The sequence below is a fragment of the Rana temporaria genome, chromosome 1 (assembly GCF_905171775.1).
Source record: "Rana temporaria chromosome 1, aRanTem1.1, whole genome shotgun sequence".
NCBI classification, from domain to species: Eukaryota; Metazoa; Chordata; class Amphibia; order Anura; family Ranidae; genus Rana; species Rana temporaria.
Genome location: NC_053489.1, coordinates 663513382 through 663530284, shown reverse-complemented (window position 1 = coordinate 663530284; position 16903 = coordinate 663513382). Strand labels below are relative to the sequence as shown.

General features: G+C 45.9%; 1 protein-coding gene, 1 long non-coding RNA gene and 1 other non-coding gene across 5 annotated transcripts in view; 1 reads left to right on the top strand and 2 right to left on the bottom strand.

The window, feature by feature from the left end:
* The window catches only part of EXOC6B (exocyst complex component 6B), a 472504-nt gene that overhangs the window by 295406 nt on the left and 160195 nt on the right, over positions 1-16903 (top strand). For 2 of the 3 annotated variants that reach the window (XM_040335548.1, XM_040335549.1), the window contains exon 18: positions 1130-1309. In XM_040335548.1, coding sequence (XP_040191482.1) covers positions 1130-1309 — 180 coding nt within the window. Of the gene's footprint in view, positions 1-1129; positions 1310-11909; positions 12133-16903 lie in introns of those variants that run through there. The other variant, XM_040335550.1, reaches the window with a different exon arrangement.
* Positions 9324-15086, bottom strand: LOC120924569. Its single transcript, XR_005746384.1, has 2 exons — positions 14932-15086; positions 9324-9504 (listed from the first exon to the last, which is right to left on the bottom strand). It is a non-coding gene; the product is annotated as an uncharacterized LOC120924569 (long non-coding RNA).
* Positions 10969-11040, bottom strand: TRNAE-UUC. The gene has a single exon. It is a non-coding gene; the product is annotated as a tRNA-Glu (tRNA).

The window sequence follows — 16903 nt, the reverse complement described above, 5'->3', positions numbered from 1 at the left end:
GGAATTTCTCACGGCAGAGACACGCTGTCCCTCTGCCCCGGGGTTCTCAGCTCTTGATTGGATAGATTGATAGCAGCGCAGCCATTGGCTCCTGCTGCTTTCAATCAAATCCAATGGCCCAGGGGGGGTGGGGCCGAGTCCTACATTTGGAGCCTATGGATGCCGAATGATAGACTCGGGAGCGCGCCTGCAAGGTAACCTCCTGGGAGAGCGCTTCTCCTAGGGGGTTATATGATTCGGAGAGGAGCCGCAAGAGTCAAAGCTTTACAATCGCTTTAACCACTTCAGCCCCGGAAGGATTTACCCCCTTCCTGACCAGACCATTTTTTGCGTCACCCTAACAGACAATTGGGCGGTCATGCGACACAGTACCAAAACTACATTGATGTGCTTTTTTACCTACAAATAGGGATTTACTTTGGTGGTATTTGATCACCTCTGCGTTTTTTTTTTTTTTTTTTTGCGCTTTAAACAAAAAGAGTGACCAATAATAATTTTTTACTTTCTGCTATAAAACATTTCCAACAAAAATGTAAAAAAAACAAATTTATTCATCAGTTTAGGTATGTATTCTGCTACATATGTTTGGTAAAAATTGTTTGCTATAAGCGTATATAGGTTGGTTTGCGCAAAAGTTAAAGCAGTATTAAACGCAAAACAAGAAAAGTTTAGTTTTGGAACATTGTCATGGCATCATTGGGTTTCTTTTTTACCCTTTATTTCATGTGACCCATCTATGAAAACATGTATTGAAAAAACAAAACATGTTTAACCGCTTGCCGACCTTATACTGTAGTTATACGGTGGCAAGGAGGCTCTCCTGTGCAGGATCACGTATCCAGTACGCGATCCTGCACTTCCGGGTCTGGGGTCCCGCTGTGATTAGACACCTCAGGAGCTTATCTGCGGGAACCGGGGACTCTGCGATCATTTGTTGCAGAGCCAGTACGGGAATCTGCCTATGTAAACAAGGCAGATTGCCGTTCTGTCAGTCAGTAAGGCATAGAATGCATTAAGATGAATAGTAATAAAAAGTAAAAAAAAACTTTTTCAGTATGGTCAGCCTGGTCAGCGAGTCAGCTAGCGCTCCGACCATGCCTCGCTAACACCAGTGTTTTTCCTTTTGCAGGATGCCCGGCAGGCTGCGGAAGAAGAGATATACACCAACCTGAACCAGAAAATTGACCAGTTCCTGCAGCTGGCCGACTACGACTGGATGGCCGTAGAATCCAATGACAGGGCCAGTGATTATCTGGTGGACCTTGTCGCTTTCCTCAACAGCACATTTGCTGTGTTCACCCACTTGCCTGTAAGTAGATTGAAAACTGGGGCAATATCAAAGCCCATAATTCTGGAATGGGATATTCAGCAAGTTTATAAAGGCGTGTGGCAAATTGTTGCCACAAGCTTGGGTGCCCAAAATTCCAAAATGTCTTTGTATACTGCAGCATTTACACTATCCTTCCCTGGAAACAACTGAACGATATAGTCTGGAGGTGTGTTCACATACGCCATATTACATATTATCTTCTTAAATTATAACCTAGTCTGTGGCCTTCAAACCAGGTGCTAAAATCCAACGTGGAGTCCCATACTTCAGGAAGTGCCACCAGCTTGGGTGCATTATAAACCCTGGGCAGGACTGGATTTTGAGGCCACACACCCATTGTAAGCTGGCCATAAACTGAGCAAGTTTTAGAAGGTATCTTAACGAATTGACTAAAATTTGGTCAGTGGGTAGCCTTGTTGGCCAATCAAAGGTGGAAAATTGTCTCCTGGCAATTGTCTCCTGAATGGCTCATTCATTCAATCAGAAGCAGGCACTCTTTGGGTAATGCAATGGCCCACAGATTTAGATTAATTTACTTTTACCATGGATGGAGGAATCTGTTGGACTTCATAGGTGTATGACCAACGTTATAGAGTAGAGTTGTCACAGTCAGGGGTCAGACTCGGAGACCAGTAGCTATAGCAGTAGAGAGACTCCCACCTCCTTTTTCCCCCCCCAAATAGAGCTTTATTTTGGTGGTATTTGATCATCTCTGCGGTTTTTATTTTTTGTGCTATAAACAAAAAAAAAAGGAACATTTTGAAAAAATCACAATGGGGTAGATTCAAGAAGCAATTGCGCCTGTGTTACCGGCGTAACGAGTGCTCCTGATTCAGGAACCTCGTTACGCCGACTGCAGCCTAAGATCTGCGCGGCATAAGGCTCTTATGCCCGCATATCTTAGGCTGCATTCTTGCGGTGGCCGCTAGGTGGCGTTCCCGTTGTGCTCAGTGTATAGTATGCAAATTGCATACCAACACCGATTCACAACGTTGCGCGAGCCCTGCGTATGCAATTTACGTGGTTTACGTATGGCGGTTTTCGCGCAAGGCTGCCCCTGCTATTAGCAGGGGCAGCCCATGTTACGTCTACCCGTCGTTTCCGCGTCGCGAAATTAGAATTTTACGTAGTTTGCGTAAGTGAATTGTGAATGGCGCTGCATGCCATTCAGGTTCACTTTGAAGCAAATGACGTCCTTGCGACGTCATTTGCCGCAATGCACGTCGGGAAAGTTTCCCGACGGAGCATACGCTCTACGATCGGCGCGGGAACGTGCCTAATTTAAATGATTCCCGCCCCCTACAGGATCATTTAAATTGCCTGCTCTTGCGCCGAGCCTTTTGCCGGCGTGCCCACGCAATTTACGGAGCTTATGCTCCGTGAATCAAGGGCAGCGGAGCAAATTTGCCAATTTTTTTTTTTTCTCAGTTTAGGCCGATTATGTATTCTTCTACATATTTTTGGTAAAAAAAAAATCACAATAAGCGTATAGTGATTGGTTTGCGCAAAAGTTATAGCGCCTACAAAATAGGGGACATAATTATAATTTTTTTTTTTTTTTACTAGTAATGGCGGTGAGCTGCGATTTTATTTTATTTTTTATTGGGACTACAACATTATGCCGGACACTTTTGACACATTTTTGGGACCATTCACATTTATACAGCGAACAGTGCTATAAATATACCGTGATTACTGTATAAATGTGACTGGCAGGGAAGGGGTTAACACTAGGGGGCGAGGAAGGGGTTAAATGTGTTCCCTACTAGTGATTCTAACTGTTGGGGAAGGGGACTGACTGGGGGAGGTGACCGATCTGTGTCCCTATGTACAAGGGACACCGCATCGGTCTCCTCTCCCTGACAGGACGTGGATCTGTGTGTTTACACACACACAGATCCACGTCCTTGTCTGTGTAACGGCCGATCGCGGGTACCTGGCAGACATCGCGCCCGCCAGGCACGCGCATAGGCACCTCAGTGGCCGGAGGAGCCGAGGACGTCAATAGACGTCCTCCCAGCATTTGAGTGCCACCTTGTGGCCGTCTTTTGTCTATGGCTGGGGCTCCAAGTAGTTAATAAACAATATTGCGCCATTTGGTTTCTTTCTCTCTCATTTTTTTGATGGTCTTATGGAGGAGAGGAGAACAAGAAGAGAAGTCCCTGAATTACCAAGCAAGCCACTATAACCTAACGTAACTAAACAAGAGTTGTTTGACCTTTCGAAATAAAGAGGTCATGGCTCTCTGGTGAGTAAGATTAACTTGCTGAGCACATACAAGTCGGTGATGATATATACACGGGATGTTACATTGAATATACAGCATTGAAGATATATATATTTTTTATACATTTATTAAAGTTTTTTCTTCTTTTTTAAAATCACTTTTTATGTCTTTTGAATGCATAGGTGAACGGTTTCAAGGACACTATATTGCATTTATAATTTAGCACCTTGCACCTTTGATGTATGATTTGAATTGTTTGGAGAATTTTTAATCTCTCACTTTTTCTGAAGGTGGTAGTCGGTATGGTTGTAATTACCGTATTTATGGCATATCACAGCCCCCTTTACAATACACTGTCCCAGTCCCCCTCCCCATTGTACAGCCCCCCTTTCCAGTATACAGCCCCCCATCCATTGTACAGCCCCCCTCCCCAGTATACAGCCCCCCATCCATTATACATCCCCTCTCCCCAGGAAACAGCCCCCCATCCAGTATAAAGCCCCCTCCCTGCACTCCCAGGAGACCCCCATTGCCAGCATTCTCTACAGTTATGAAAAAAAATCACTGCCAGCCCCACTGCTCCTCCTGTGTCCTTCCTATTGTAAAATGAAGCTTCCATATGCCTCAATATCGCAGTTTTTTTTTTACTGACCTGGTCACGTGACTGCTCTACTCTGACATTACATAGATGGTCATGTGACCGCTCTCCTCCAATCTAAAGCTACACTCAGAGGAGGAGGAATGGGAGGAGGAGAGCAGCCCGAAAAAACAGCTATTGAGATATTTACAAGCTTTGTTTTACAATGACGCTGACATACGAGGAGTGGTGTAGGTGAAGGGGCTGGCAAGTGAATTTCTTATCAACTTTAGACTATGCAGGCAGCGCAGTCCCAGGGCCAGGAGAGGCGGGATGGCCGGCCTGACACCCCCCCCCCCCAATAGCTGGCTCCTGGGGCGGACCGCCCAATCCCCGCCCCCTGTTGGTAAAACATGATCTCAGCATGTAACACGCAGGCATCGTTTACCCTCTGTTTTCAGAGGAAAAAGTGCGTGTTAAACGCCGATAAATAAGGTTCCACCCAATAGACACTTAATCACCACACATTGGTTTAAAATGAATAACGCTCCTTACAATTTTTATTATTTTACTTAAGGTAGTTCCCTTTACACTACTAAGGTGAGCAACATTTACAATAATTTCTCACTATATTTAATTTGGGGCAAGGTATTTTCCCCTTTTTTTAGTTCAAGGGCGAGATATTGGCTAGAGAGAGCACAAAAATCTGGCAACCAGGAAGTGCAAAGGCGTGGCTTAAATAGGATGTTCCTGGGAGGAGCAAAGGGATTAAGGTTTGTGAGAAGCAAGGTATAATAAGGCAAGATTAGCCAAGGGATTGTCCAAGGAGCTATCCGGCAAGCCATGTGGCTCAGCAAGAATAGACATCACCAGACACAGCAGAGGATGCAGGTTCAGACCCGGGTCCTGACAAGAGTAGTAAGGAACTCCTGCAATGGACACTGCAGTCTCTGACTCTGAGAGTCAGGTCAGCTGAATCTGTGGAACAAACAAGTTTTGCAAATTTTGGTGTCTGCAGATAAATTTCATAACTGGCCAACATATTTCAACAACAGGTCTAGGTTTACGTTGCCTTTTTTTTAAATCTATTTTTGAGCTTTTTAGTTACTGTTTGTTTCTTTTTATAGAGCAGATGGTATTCACATGTCTGATTCCATAACCATATCCCAAAAATAAGAGGATTTTTACTCTTTCCAGGACCGTGAGCAGAGCCGTCCAAACCATTCCTTTTAGGTCCCATAAGTCATATAGTAGATCTACAGTATAACCCAAAGTTATAGAGCTATTTTATTACACTGTTATGGGGGGGCAGAGGCCACTACAGTGGGGGTGATTTGAAGGGGGACAGAGGGCACAGGGCACTGCTATGGGGTGGGGCACAGGACAGTACAGTTGGGGGGGGGGGGCTGATAAGGGGACATAAGGGAAAAGGATATGACAGTTGGGGGGGCTGATGTTAAGGGGACATAAGGGAAAAGGACATGACAGTTGGGGGAGAGGTGTGACTGGGGAAGGAGGACACTGCTATAGGGGGAGGAGCAGGCAGGGGACACTACAGTGAGGGGGGGCAGGGGACACTACAGTGGGGGGGGGGCAGAGGACACTACAGTGGGGGGGGGGCAGAGGACACTGCTATTGGGGGAGCAGAGAACACTACATGGGAGCTGTAAAGGGGGCAGAGGACACTAATGGGGGGGTATGATGTGAAGTGGGGTACAGGGCACTGCTGGGGGGGGGTATGTGAAGAGGGCAGAAGGAACTGCTATGAGGGGGGAGCAGAGGACACTACAGTGGGGGGGTTATTTGAAGGGGGCAGGACAGTGGTATGTGAAGGGGAACAGAGGACTCTGAGTGAGTGACTTGTATAGCGCAGCAAATGCGAACTTAATCGCCTCAAGGCGCTTGGAATCCAGCGTCGTACCGGTCTTTCAGAAGAGTTGGGTCTTTAGTTTTTTCCTAAATGCCGGATGGTTTTCCTCTAAGCAGATGGTAATGGGTAGAGCATTCCAGAGCCATGGTCCTTGGACCGAAAATGTTCGTTCTCCCTTCGATTGGTAGCGGAATTTAGGAATTTGGAGAAGTGAGGGTCACAGGACACTATGCTGTGTTACTATTGAGGACTTAAAAAAAAATTAACGGCGTTCCACCTATTACCCGGTGATCTTTGATTTCCTCCATGTTGTCCAGGTAGATCTCAACCCCTGAAAGGTTGCCTAACCCTGGACTAAAACAACCAGTAAGCCCTCCAGCTGAACTTTTGGTAACCTGTAACCTGTTTCTTCTTTTCATGAATACTTCAGAGTTTATAAGCTTTCTTTCTTATCCATGATCTGCGCCATTATCCTATTCATTAATTAGCTTCCTATTTCTGTTTATACACTGTGCTACCTCCCCCAGGTTCACACAGACATGTGATTGTGTTGATGTTCTGTTGAGTCTCGGAACTGATGACAAGCTGACTTGAATGCAGGCATTGATGCCAAGTCTGTGTATAGGAGCAAGCCACGGTGGAACGATCGTGCCAGCAAAGACTCCCACTGCCAGCTCTTGTAGGAAGTGCTATGTACACACAGCCTATGTCTTTGGGCTATTTCGGTCAATGTTCTACCTTTAATCATGCTCTGGTCGTGTATCTTGATTTCCTCTTGTAGAGGTGACTGTTGGGTCACAACATTGGGGCCGCTGGGAATGGTCATCTTGCCATGTTCAGGCTCTCTTGTCTTGATATGAGAACACGATGGCACGCAAAGGGCAGACTGTCTTATTCCGCTCCTTAATTGCTCATGTCCAATATTACTCATTTGTTCCTGATATTCTGACTTGCTCCAAGGTTATTAATGTAAATCACTTTTCCTTAATTTAGAAAATTACTTAACCACTTGACGACCGCCCACTGTATATATACGTCGGCACTTTAAAGATGGATATCTTGGTAACCGCAGCAGCTGCTGCCACAACCGAAGTATTCATCTTTTCAGCGGGCGGTCCTGTTTACGATAATGGTGGTCTCTGCGGCGAGATCACTGTTATTGGCGGTGGGAGAGGGGCCCCCTCCTGCGCCCTCCGACACTTACCGGAGCCGTCGGTAGCGGCAGAGGTGATCGGGTTCTTTTCCTTCATGGGTATGGATATGAGTGAGAGCAAGATGGCCCCCACCCATCTCCATACCATAACAGGATGGAAGCAACGTCAAAATGCCACTTCTGCCCGTACCTTTTAACCACTTAAGGACCGGACCAATAAGCTGCTAAATGAACCAAGGGGTTTTTACAATTCGGCACTGCGTCGCTTTAACAGACAATTGCGCGGTCGTGCGACGTGGCTCCCAAACAAAATGGCGTCCTTTTTTCCCCATAAATAGAGCTTTCTTTTGGTGGTATTTGATCACCTCTGCGGTTTTTATTTTTTGCGCTATAAACAAAAATAGAGCGTCAATTTTGAAAAAAATGCTATATTTTTTACTTTTTGCTATAATAAAATCCCCCAAAAACATATATAAACATTTTTTTTTCCTCAGTTTAGGCCGATACGTATTCTTCTACCTATTTTTGGTAAAAAAATCGCAATAAGCGTTTATCGATTGGTTTGCGCAAAATTTATAGCGTTTACAAAATAGGGGATAGTTTTATTATTTTTTTTTTTCGTGACTGCGACATTATGGCGGACACTTCGGACAATTTTGACACATTTTTGGGACCATTGTCATTTTCACAGTGAAAAATGCATTTAAATTGCATTCTTTATTGTGAAAATGACAGTTGCAGTTTGGGAGTTAACCACAGGGGGTGCTGTAGGAGTTAGGGTTCACCTAGTGTGTGTTTACAACTGTAGGGGGGTGTGGCTGTAGGTCTGACGTCATCGATCGAGTCTCCCTATAAAGGGGATCACTCGTTAGATGCAGCCGCCACAGTGAAGCACGGGGAAGCCGTATTTACATACGGCTCTCCCCGTTCTTCAGCCCAGGGGAGCGATCGCGAGGGGGCGGCTAGAAACGAATAGCCGCGCCCTCCTCCTGGATCGCTTCTGAAGCCACGAGAACCGCCGCATGTACGGGGGGGGGGGGTCCCGATCGGACCCCCGACCCACGTCTAGGCAGGGACGTACAGGTACGTTGATGTGCCTGTCCGTGCCATTCTGCCGACGTAAATGTACATGCGGCAGTCCGGAAGTGGTTAAAGGGGCATTTTTTTGTAATTTTTTAAATGACAACATTTTTTTATTTCGTTTTTTTATTTTATTATTATTAGTGAGAATGCTCAATAGCATTCCCAGTATTGTTTTTTTTTTTTTATTATTATGATTATTAGTGGGAATGCTCTTCAAGCATTCCCAGTATTGTTATTAGTTTTTTATTATTCTGTACGTTTTTCGGCTCTGCGTAACTTCTGCATATTTTCAGCTATTAAAACCATTCAACTTTTAAAATGTTCAACTCTTCCAGCTAATGATGGGACTCCTTCAATTTTTTTTTTTTTGTACTATTTATACTTTTTAAAATATTAAGCTTTTTAACACTTTTTTTTTTAACATTGTCAATGAAAGCATGCTTCAAATCCTTAAAATCTTCTCCCGCTCCCAAAAGTTTCAGCTCATTCATACTTTCACCTACAGACCCCAAAAAAACTTTGAAATGTTCAAAATATTCAGCTATCCGGCTATATCTTTTCAGTTTGATATCTTTTACAGTTTTTGTAAAACAGCTGTTTAAGTTTAGTGATCATTTCAGGAAATGTTATCGATTTAACAGTGTCTATGGGGTTGCTTAGAGTGGATGATGTAATCACTAGAGCACAGAGCTTTAAAAAAATTATCTTTGTTCCTTTTCTATAAATTGCTCTCACGCCCACAAGATCTACTTGTCATACACAATTTATACATCAACATGTAGGTATTTTTGTCTAGTTTCAGGCAATGTGATACGTCTTTCACTTTTGGCTGGTTGAGCTTCCAAATGACAAGAGTTCTACACTTTCTTCCATTGACTGTCCTGTATAAAATTCTTCAGATTTAGACATTTTGAGGGAACAGCAAATTTACACTGTTATACAAGCTGTACACTCACTACTTTACATTGTAAAGTATAGGGTACTTGGGTCTAAGGTCCCCGAGCCAAAGAGCCAAGAAGAGGAAGAGGGGCCAGTTAGGACTATTACGGTACCGATACAAAGTTACAAAATAAAATAAGAATATAAAAATTAATACATTTTTATTTCAAAGCACAGACAAGACAATTACAGAATTAAAATTGTGACAGCCATCCAACAGCACCAAAACAGAGGTCCCCAGAAGGAGAAGACATTGCGATGAGTTGAGGGTTGTAACAGTATCTCAACTAGTTTCGCGGATTATACCGCTTCATCACGAGAAGATCTAGGAATAATTAAACAGTACATCAAAGATAGGTTAAAAAAACAACAGTGTAAACAAACAAGGGGAAAAAAAACACAGGTTAGATTGCTCACCTAAAAAGGTCCGCCAAAGGGGTACAGCGGGCGGGACCAGACATGAACCCCCGTGGTGGCCAAGAAGGACACATGTGTGGAGGGGCCTGCTTGTCTAATGTAAACAAATAAATTGTGATCAATGGAACCGAACCTAAGGCAAAGGGGGGGGGGGGGTGGGGTGATGGCACGCGTGAACACTGCAATAAGGTGATGGAAAGGTGGAAAATGAGGAGTGAATGTGAAATAGGTGAGGGAGAGAGGATAAGCTGGGGAACAAGGGGGGCACCTGGGAAGGAGAAGGAAGGGAGGGGAGAGCAAGGAAGGGAGGAGGGGAGAGGAAAACGAGAAAGGGGGGGGGGGAGAAATGGATGGGAGGATTGGTGAAGGGGTAAGCGAGGTGGATAGGTGAAAACAAATGAAAATTGTGGTGTATAGATACCTTGGTGACAAGGGAGAAAATAGTGAATACGGGGATCACGGGAGCAGGAACCCAGTGGTGGCACATGTTGGGATACAACTGTGCCAGATTGGTGGGTGTGTATGTTATTATGAGGGACCAGACCTGGTCCCGGTGAAGCATCAAGATAATAATGCTAACCTGCAGTGCCTGTAAAGGGATTGAGAAACATGTGTAAATTGGGTAAATTAAAAAAGGAGGGGGGGGAATTGTAGCAAAGTGTAATTTCTTCAGTGTTGTCGCATGAAAAGATAGAAGAAAAGATTTACACAAATGCGAGGGTTGTACTTACTTTTGTGACATACTGTATGTGATCTCCCACACACAGAGGGGTGTACTTACTTTTGTGAGATGCTATATATATTTATTGTGATCTAGAAGTGGTTACATCACACATGGTGTGTGCTGAGGTCTGCAGCAATGGAGGATTTTTGTATTTGAAACTTTAATGTAAATCTAGACAGTTGAGGGGGTGTAATATTCCCGCTGGGTGGAGTATGCAATCCCCTTACTTTCAATATCGCCTTTGGTCGAGGCGTGATTTTTGCCGCGATTGTCGCCTGACATCTCGCAGGACTGATTTTGGGAAACAGGCGTCCTGTCATTTTGTTTGTGTGATTTGTCAGGTGACAATATTGTCCCGTAATTGGGGTGCTATTGAAAGTAACGGGATCACAAGCATGTCGCACGTTTTGCGGCAATTCAGGAAATTGCAGTAATTCCGCCCGCGATCCGGAATGCCTAGGTGTGATCACAGCCAAAGCTAAGCGTCTTCTATCATTTGCTGCGTTTTCCTTCTATAGATTCTGGGGGAGCGTTTTCTTCCTCAAACATTCCACACATTCTATTCATTCTTTATTGCACCGCTAATCTATACTCCGCATTGACCTTGTATAGTGCTTTTCTCTCTGAGGACTCCCAAGTATTGGAGATGGCGTTGGCCGGGAATCGAAACCAGGCCAGCTGCTTGAAAGGCAGCTATGCTCACCACTGCACCACCAACGCAAAATGCTCACCACTGCACCACCAACGCAAAAGTAGCATGTAGGGTGGGAGGAAACCGGAGTACCCGGAGGAAACCCACGCAAGCACATGGAGAACATGCAAACTCCATGCACATAGTGTCCTGATTAGAATCTGAAACAAGGACCCCAGTGCTGCAAGGCTAACCCCTAAGCCTCTGTGCTGCCCATTTACGGCCTCTGTTCTCTAAGGCCTGCCCCCACTGAGCGGGGTAAATCACTTATGTTCACTCAAAGTTCCTTCAGAAGAAATCCAAACTTATTCTAAACTACAATCTATAACACTCCTATCAAACACACCCAAATAACAAAGAGGGGTACAGTGGTCCCCAAATTAGCAACACAATGGAGCTAAATATTCCATTCACCCTTGGGCCTCCTTCACACGGGGGGTATTAATCCGTACCCCATGGGAGGGCCATGTTTACCGGAATGAGGATCCCTGCATCTGTTTATCCATTAAAAATGCTTTTTATTTTGTAAACCTGAAGGCTTCAGACTTACATTTTCAGCAAGCAGAAGATTTTTGTACTCACCATAAAATCCTTTACTCCTGTGTCCAAGGATTTTATGGTGAGTACAAAAATCCAATCTTCTGCTTGCTTAAAATGTACTGGGTCTGAAAAAAAAAAATGAATGCGACCACCACATCTGGTAATATAAATGTTTTGTTCTTGAGTTTAGGTATGCTATAAAGCAAAACTAAACGCTCTCTAAAAAATAATAAATGTTGTTAAGTTTTATTCCTCATGCATAGAAAAATTGGCCATTCATTTAAAAATGTATCTTATAGTAGTATACTTTACACCCCATTCATCAGCGCCTTGTAATTTAACGCGCTCTCATCCTTAGGCTGCGCCTGACGCTTACTCCAGGATGCCGGTGAGTAGCAGAGTGCGGCTTGTGTTGTTTTTGGTACTAGCCAAGTCCGGCAGAGGTGTTATAACTGGAATCCTGCATGACATCACATTAACCGTGTGCTCCAGAGTCTGCATGGAGTGTGTCCTGTGTTTATTCTTCATTGGATGAGTCAATGGGACTCTCCATGCTCTTAATAAAAGTGTGAATTAACGTAGTTGCACAGATTCTGGGGAGACCCATGTCATTAGCAATAAGGGTATACACACCACCAGTGCCAATACAAGGCCATCCAGCGCTCAGGGCAAAGATGCCAAACTGTGCCCCCCCCCCTCTTAGGGTTAGGGTCCGGGCACCCACATCTCTGCAGTAAACCATTGTGCCCAGGGCAGCTGCCCACTCCTTGTCCCGGTGATCTGCCGAGCTGGTTCCAGCTATCGTGGAAGTTCCAGCGCAGGCGCAATCTGATGTGCCGAGATGGTTCCGGCTAACGGGAAAGTTCCTTCAAGGACTGCGCAGGCGCAAACTTGCTGACGGAAATCTCCGAACCTCAGCCGGCATCCAGGGCGACGTGGATTTCGAGGTAAGTGGCCAGCTGGCCTCACGTCCTGGCTTTGCTCGGATGGCTCGCTCGGCCTCCTGGCTCTTTTTTTTAACATCCTCCAATCCACGGGGATGTTAAAGAATGAGCCTGGATGCTGGGCGAGGTTCGGAGATTTCCGTCGGCAAGTTTGCGCCTGCGCAGTCCTTGAAGGAACTTCCCCGTCAGGGGAACATTAAGGACAAGTCACCGGCTCTGCACACCACTATCATTTTGCAACCAAAAATAAAGTGCTTAAACCTCTCCACAGTGCATCAACCTGCTAGTACAATCATTTTGAAGTGGTAGTAAACCACGAAAAAAAGTTGGGCCCATGCAGGATGACGTCATAATGTGCTAGTATGCATCACACACTAGCATATTACGACACTTTCCTTAAAACGAAGCCCTCCAGCGGTGCACTGTCACTGCTGACAGGAGTTCCATCTTCACCTGGTCTTCCATCCAGGTTCAGAGACTCCCAGCCGTTTGACACCATCCCTCCTGAGCATGTGCGCGATTGTCACGACTGCGGCACAGCTCTCTCAATGGACGGCATGCCGGTCCACGTTTAGGAGATATTTACAGTACCTACAGGTAAACCTTATTATAGTCTTACCTGTAGGTATAAATAAAAAAAAAGCAGACTTTACTACCACTTTAAATACACACAGTGGGCCAGATTCAGATGGGTTACGCGGATCTAAAGATCCGCTAACCTATCTGATTTACGTTACGCCGCCGAAATTTTTTGAGGCAAGTGCTTTATTCAGAAAGCACTTGCCTCTAAAGTTGCGGTGGCGTATCGTAAATCCCCCGGCAGAATTCAAATTCCGCGGCTAGGGGGCGTGTACAATTTAAATTAGGCGCGTCCCGCACCGATCGAACAGCGCATGCACCGTCCGCAAATTTTCCCAGCAATGACGTCATTGGTTTCGACGTTAGCGTAAATTACGTCCGGCCGTATTCGCGAACGAGCTAAGATATAGAAATGTAATTGCTAGCGTGAAACACGTCTTATAAATCGTGCCAAAGACTAAATAAAATTAACAAAACAAAGCGCTAATGAAATGTTGGTGCACACACCACTATACAAAGTAAGGGGGATATGTGTCCGGTAAGTGACGTAGATCTGTGCAAACAAATAGTACAAATAAATATATATAAATAATTATTCTAAAAAAATATTGAATCAATAAAATCGTATCACACTAAGGTGCATAAGTAAATAAACATGCATAATAAGTAATAGTGGTAAACAGTCCAATCCTTAAAAATGACACACAAGTCCATATAAAAGTATTCTAAGGTGCTTTAGTGTGGATAAAAAATGAATGAAAAAATCCACAGTGCTTTAGTGCATGTGATCACTAGCAGCAATCCAAGGGTGATGTATATAATAGTTCATACAACAACACCCGGCCCAGTGAGTGGTCCAAAAGTCATGCCAAGGTGTAGTCACACAGGTGCTCCCCTATGGTAATGGACGCTCACCTTAGAGCGTGCGACCATGCAACTAAGTTTGGTTTGTGCACGCTTATGAACCACACCTGGGTTCTAATGGATAATCCTGGGTTCCTGGTTTCTTTGGCAGGCAGCTCCATATCATAGAATATATAAGAAAAAACCCGGATGGTGCAAGTAACGTTTTTACAATATTTATTTATATAAAAAGAGAGATCCCTTGCTGGGGTACTCGCATACTGCAGGTGCGACAGTGCACCACTCTATAACAGGCTCGTAGCGAGATGTACAGATCCAGATATGGTAAACAGTCCTCACAGCCTCTCACAGACTCTCCTGCCGTCCTGTCCCCTCCCTTGCGCGTGCCGATACAGGGGGTGTCGTATTTTCTTCAAGGGAATTTCCATACCTGGCCTCCGACGATCATAGAGACGCCGGCGACCATCTGGTCCGCCGGAAATCTCTATGATCAACATCCGGGGCCGGCGGATCCTCTCACCGATCGCACTTCGGATTTTGGTCCGAAGGGCGTTGGCCGTGAACTTGTTTTGCATACACACTGCAGAACATTTTCAGCCAGCATTCACCAAATCACGTGGTTTTTCAGCTCTTTACCGCCACCCTTTGGGCAACTTCTGCTATTGTTGTCTGATGTTTAGCATTGGTTCTGAGCATGCGTGTTTGTACTTTGAATTTTAGTCCGATGGACTTGTGTACACACGATCGGATGATCCTCCATTGGACATTTGTTGTCGGAAAATTTGAGAGCATTCACAGGGAACATTTGTCCGTGGAAATTCCAACAACAATTGTCCGATGGAGCATACAGACGGTCGGATTGTCTGATAAAACACATCCATCGGACCATTGTTGTCGAAAAGTCCGATCGTGTGTATGGGCCTTAAGTAGGACTTTAATGGTAATACAACAGGTAACAAAAACTTAGTTGACCATTCTTCCATTCTACCTTACCCGGGTTGAATGGCACTGAAGTGCAGGGTATCAACCCAGCCCCCAAGGGGCAGTTACCTTGACACCCTGCCCTACCAGTGTAATGATGTGAAGGGCGATGTCAGTGCTGCTCTCTGAAGATCCTGTACATCACGTGACCAGTCTGAAGACATCTGGAAAAGTATAAAATAATATAAATCAAAACAAACATGGAAGATGGGGTCTTTAACTTCCAACCCTAAGCAGACTGCAAAATGCATGACCAGGAGGGAATGTGGGTCTGTTTTTTGCGTGATGTTGTTTTGGTCGCAAGGAGAGAAATTTGACATTTTGATTTCCATATTTCTGAAAATTGTAGCTTGCTAAGGAATAAAATGGGAAGGTCATATCTAATAATTAGGGATGTACCGATACTAGTATCGGTACCGATACCAAGCATTTCCCGAGTACTTGTACTCGGCTGAAATGCTCCGATGTTTCATCCGATACCTGGGCAGTCAGGTATCGGGTGGTGGGGGGAGTTACAAGTCTTCCCTGTGCTGTCTTCTCCCCCCGTGCTGTCTTCTCCCCCCGTGCTGTCTTCTCCCCCCGTGCTGTCTTCTCCCCCCGTGCTGTCTTCTCCCCCCGTGCTGTCTTCTCCCCCCGTGCTGTCTTCTCCCCCCTTGCTGTCTTTTCCCCCCTTGCTGTCTTTTCCCCCCTTGCTGTCTTTTCCCCCCGTGCTGTCTTCTCCCCCCGTGCTGTCTTCTCCCCCCGTGCTGTCTTCTCCCCCCGTGCTGTCTTCTCCCCCCGTGCTGTCTTCTCCCCCCGTGCTGTCTTCTCCCCCCGTGCTGTCTTCTCCCCCCGTGCTGTCTTCTCCCTCCGTGCTGTCTTCTCCCTCTCCGTGCTGTCTTCTCCCTCTCCATGCCGCTCTCCCCCCGTGCTGTCTTCTTCCCCTCTGTGCCGCTCTCCCCCCGTGCTGTCTTCTTCCCCTCTGTGCCGCTCTCCCCCCGTGCTGTCTTCTCCCCCTCCGTGCCGCTCTCCCTGTGCTGTCTTCTTCCCCTCAGTGCCGCTCTCCCCCGTGATGTCTCCCCCCCCCCCCCCCGTGCTGTCTCCCCCCCTCCGTGCCGCTCTCCCCCGTGCTGTCTTCCCCCCCTCTGTGCCGCTTTCCCCCCATGCTGTCTTGTCCCTCTCCGTGCCGCTCTCCCCCGTGCTGTCTTCCCCCCCTCTGTGCCGCTTTCCCCCCGTGCTGTCTTCCCCCCCTCTGTGCCGCTCTCCCCCCGTGCTGTCTTGTCCCCCTCCGTGCCGCTCTTCCCCTGTGCTGTCTTGTCCCCCTCTGTGCCGCTCTCCCCCCGTGCTGTCTTGTCCCCCTCCGTGCTGCTCTCCCCCCGTGCTGTCTTGTCCCCCTCCGTGCTGCTCTCCCCCGTCCTGTCTTGTCCCCCTCCGTGCCGCTCTCCCGTGCCGCTCTCCCCATGCTGTCTTGTCCCCCTCCGTGCCGCTTTCCCCCCTCAATTTGTCAGGATGGAGAGCGGAGGTAGGAGCCGCTAAATCTGGCTCCTACCTTTTCCGAATGGACAGAGTCAGTGATCACTGACACTGTCCATTCACATAACTGAGCATCATAACCTGTGTTTACGATGCTTCAGTTTATGAATGGAGAGAAGCTTCTCTCCATTCATTTTAGATGAGGCTACAGAGAAAGGGACTGGGGAATCTGTGTCCTTAGTCCCTTTCTCTGTCCTAAAGGCGAGATGTCAGAGGTCTGTTAAGACCCCTGATATCTCACCAAAGCCCCCCCAACACGGCTGATTAAAAAAAAAAAATGCAATAAATAATTTAAAAAAAAAAAAAAAAAAAAAACACACTGACAATCCACTACCCCCCTCCCTCTAAAAAAAAAAATTAAATAAATCACTGTTAAAAACTCACCCTAGTAATAATCATAAATTACATAATGACTTGTTTAGTAATTATGAGGGCTCTTCAGATTTTTTTATTTATTTTTATTTTTCTCTGC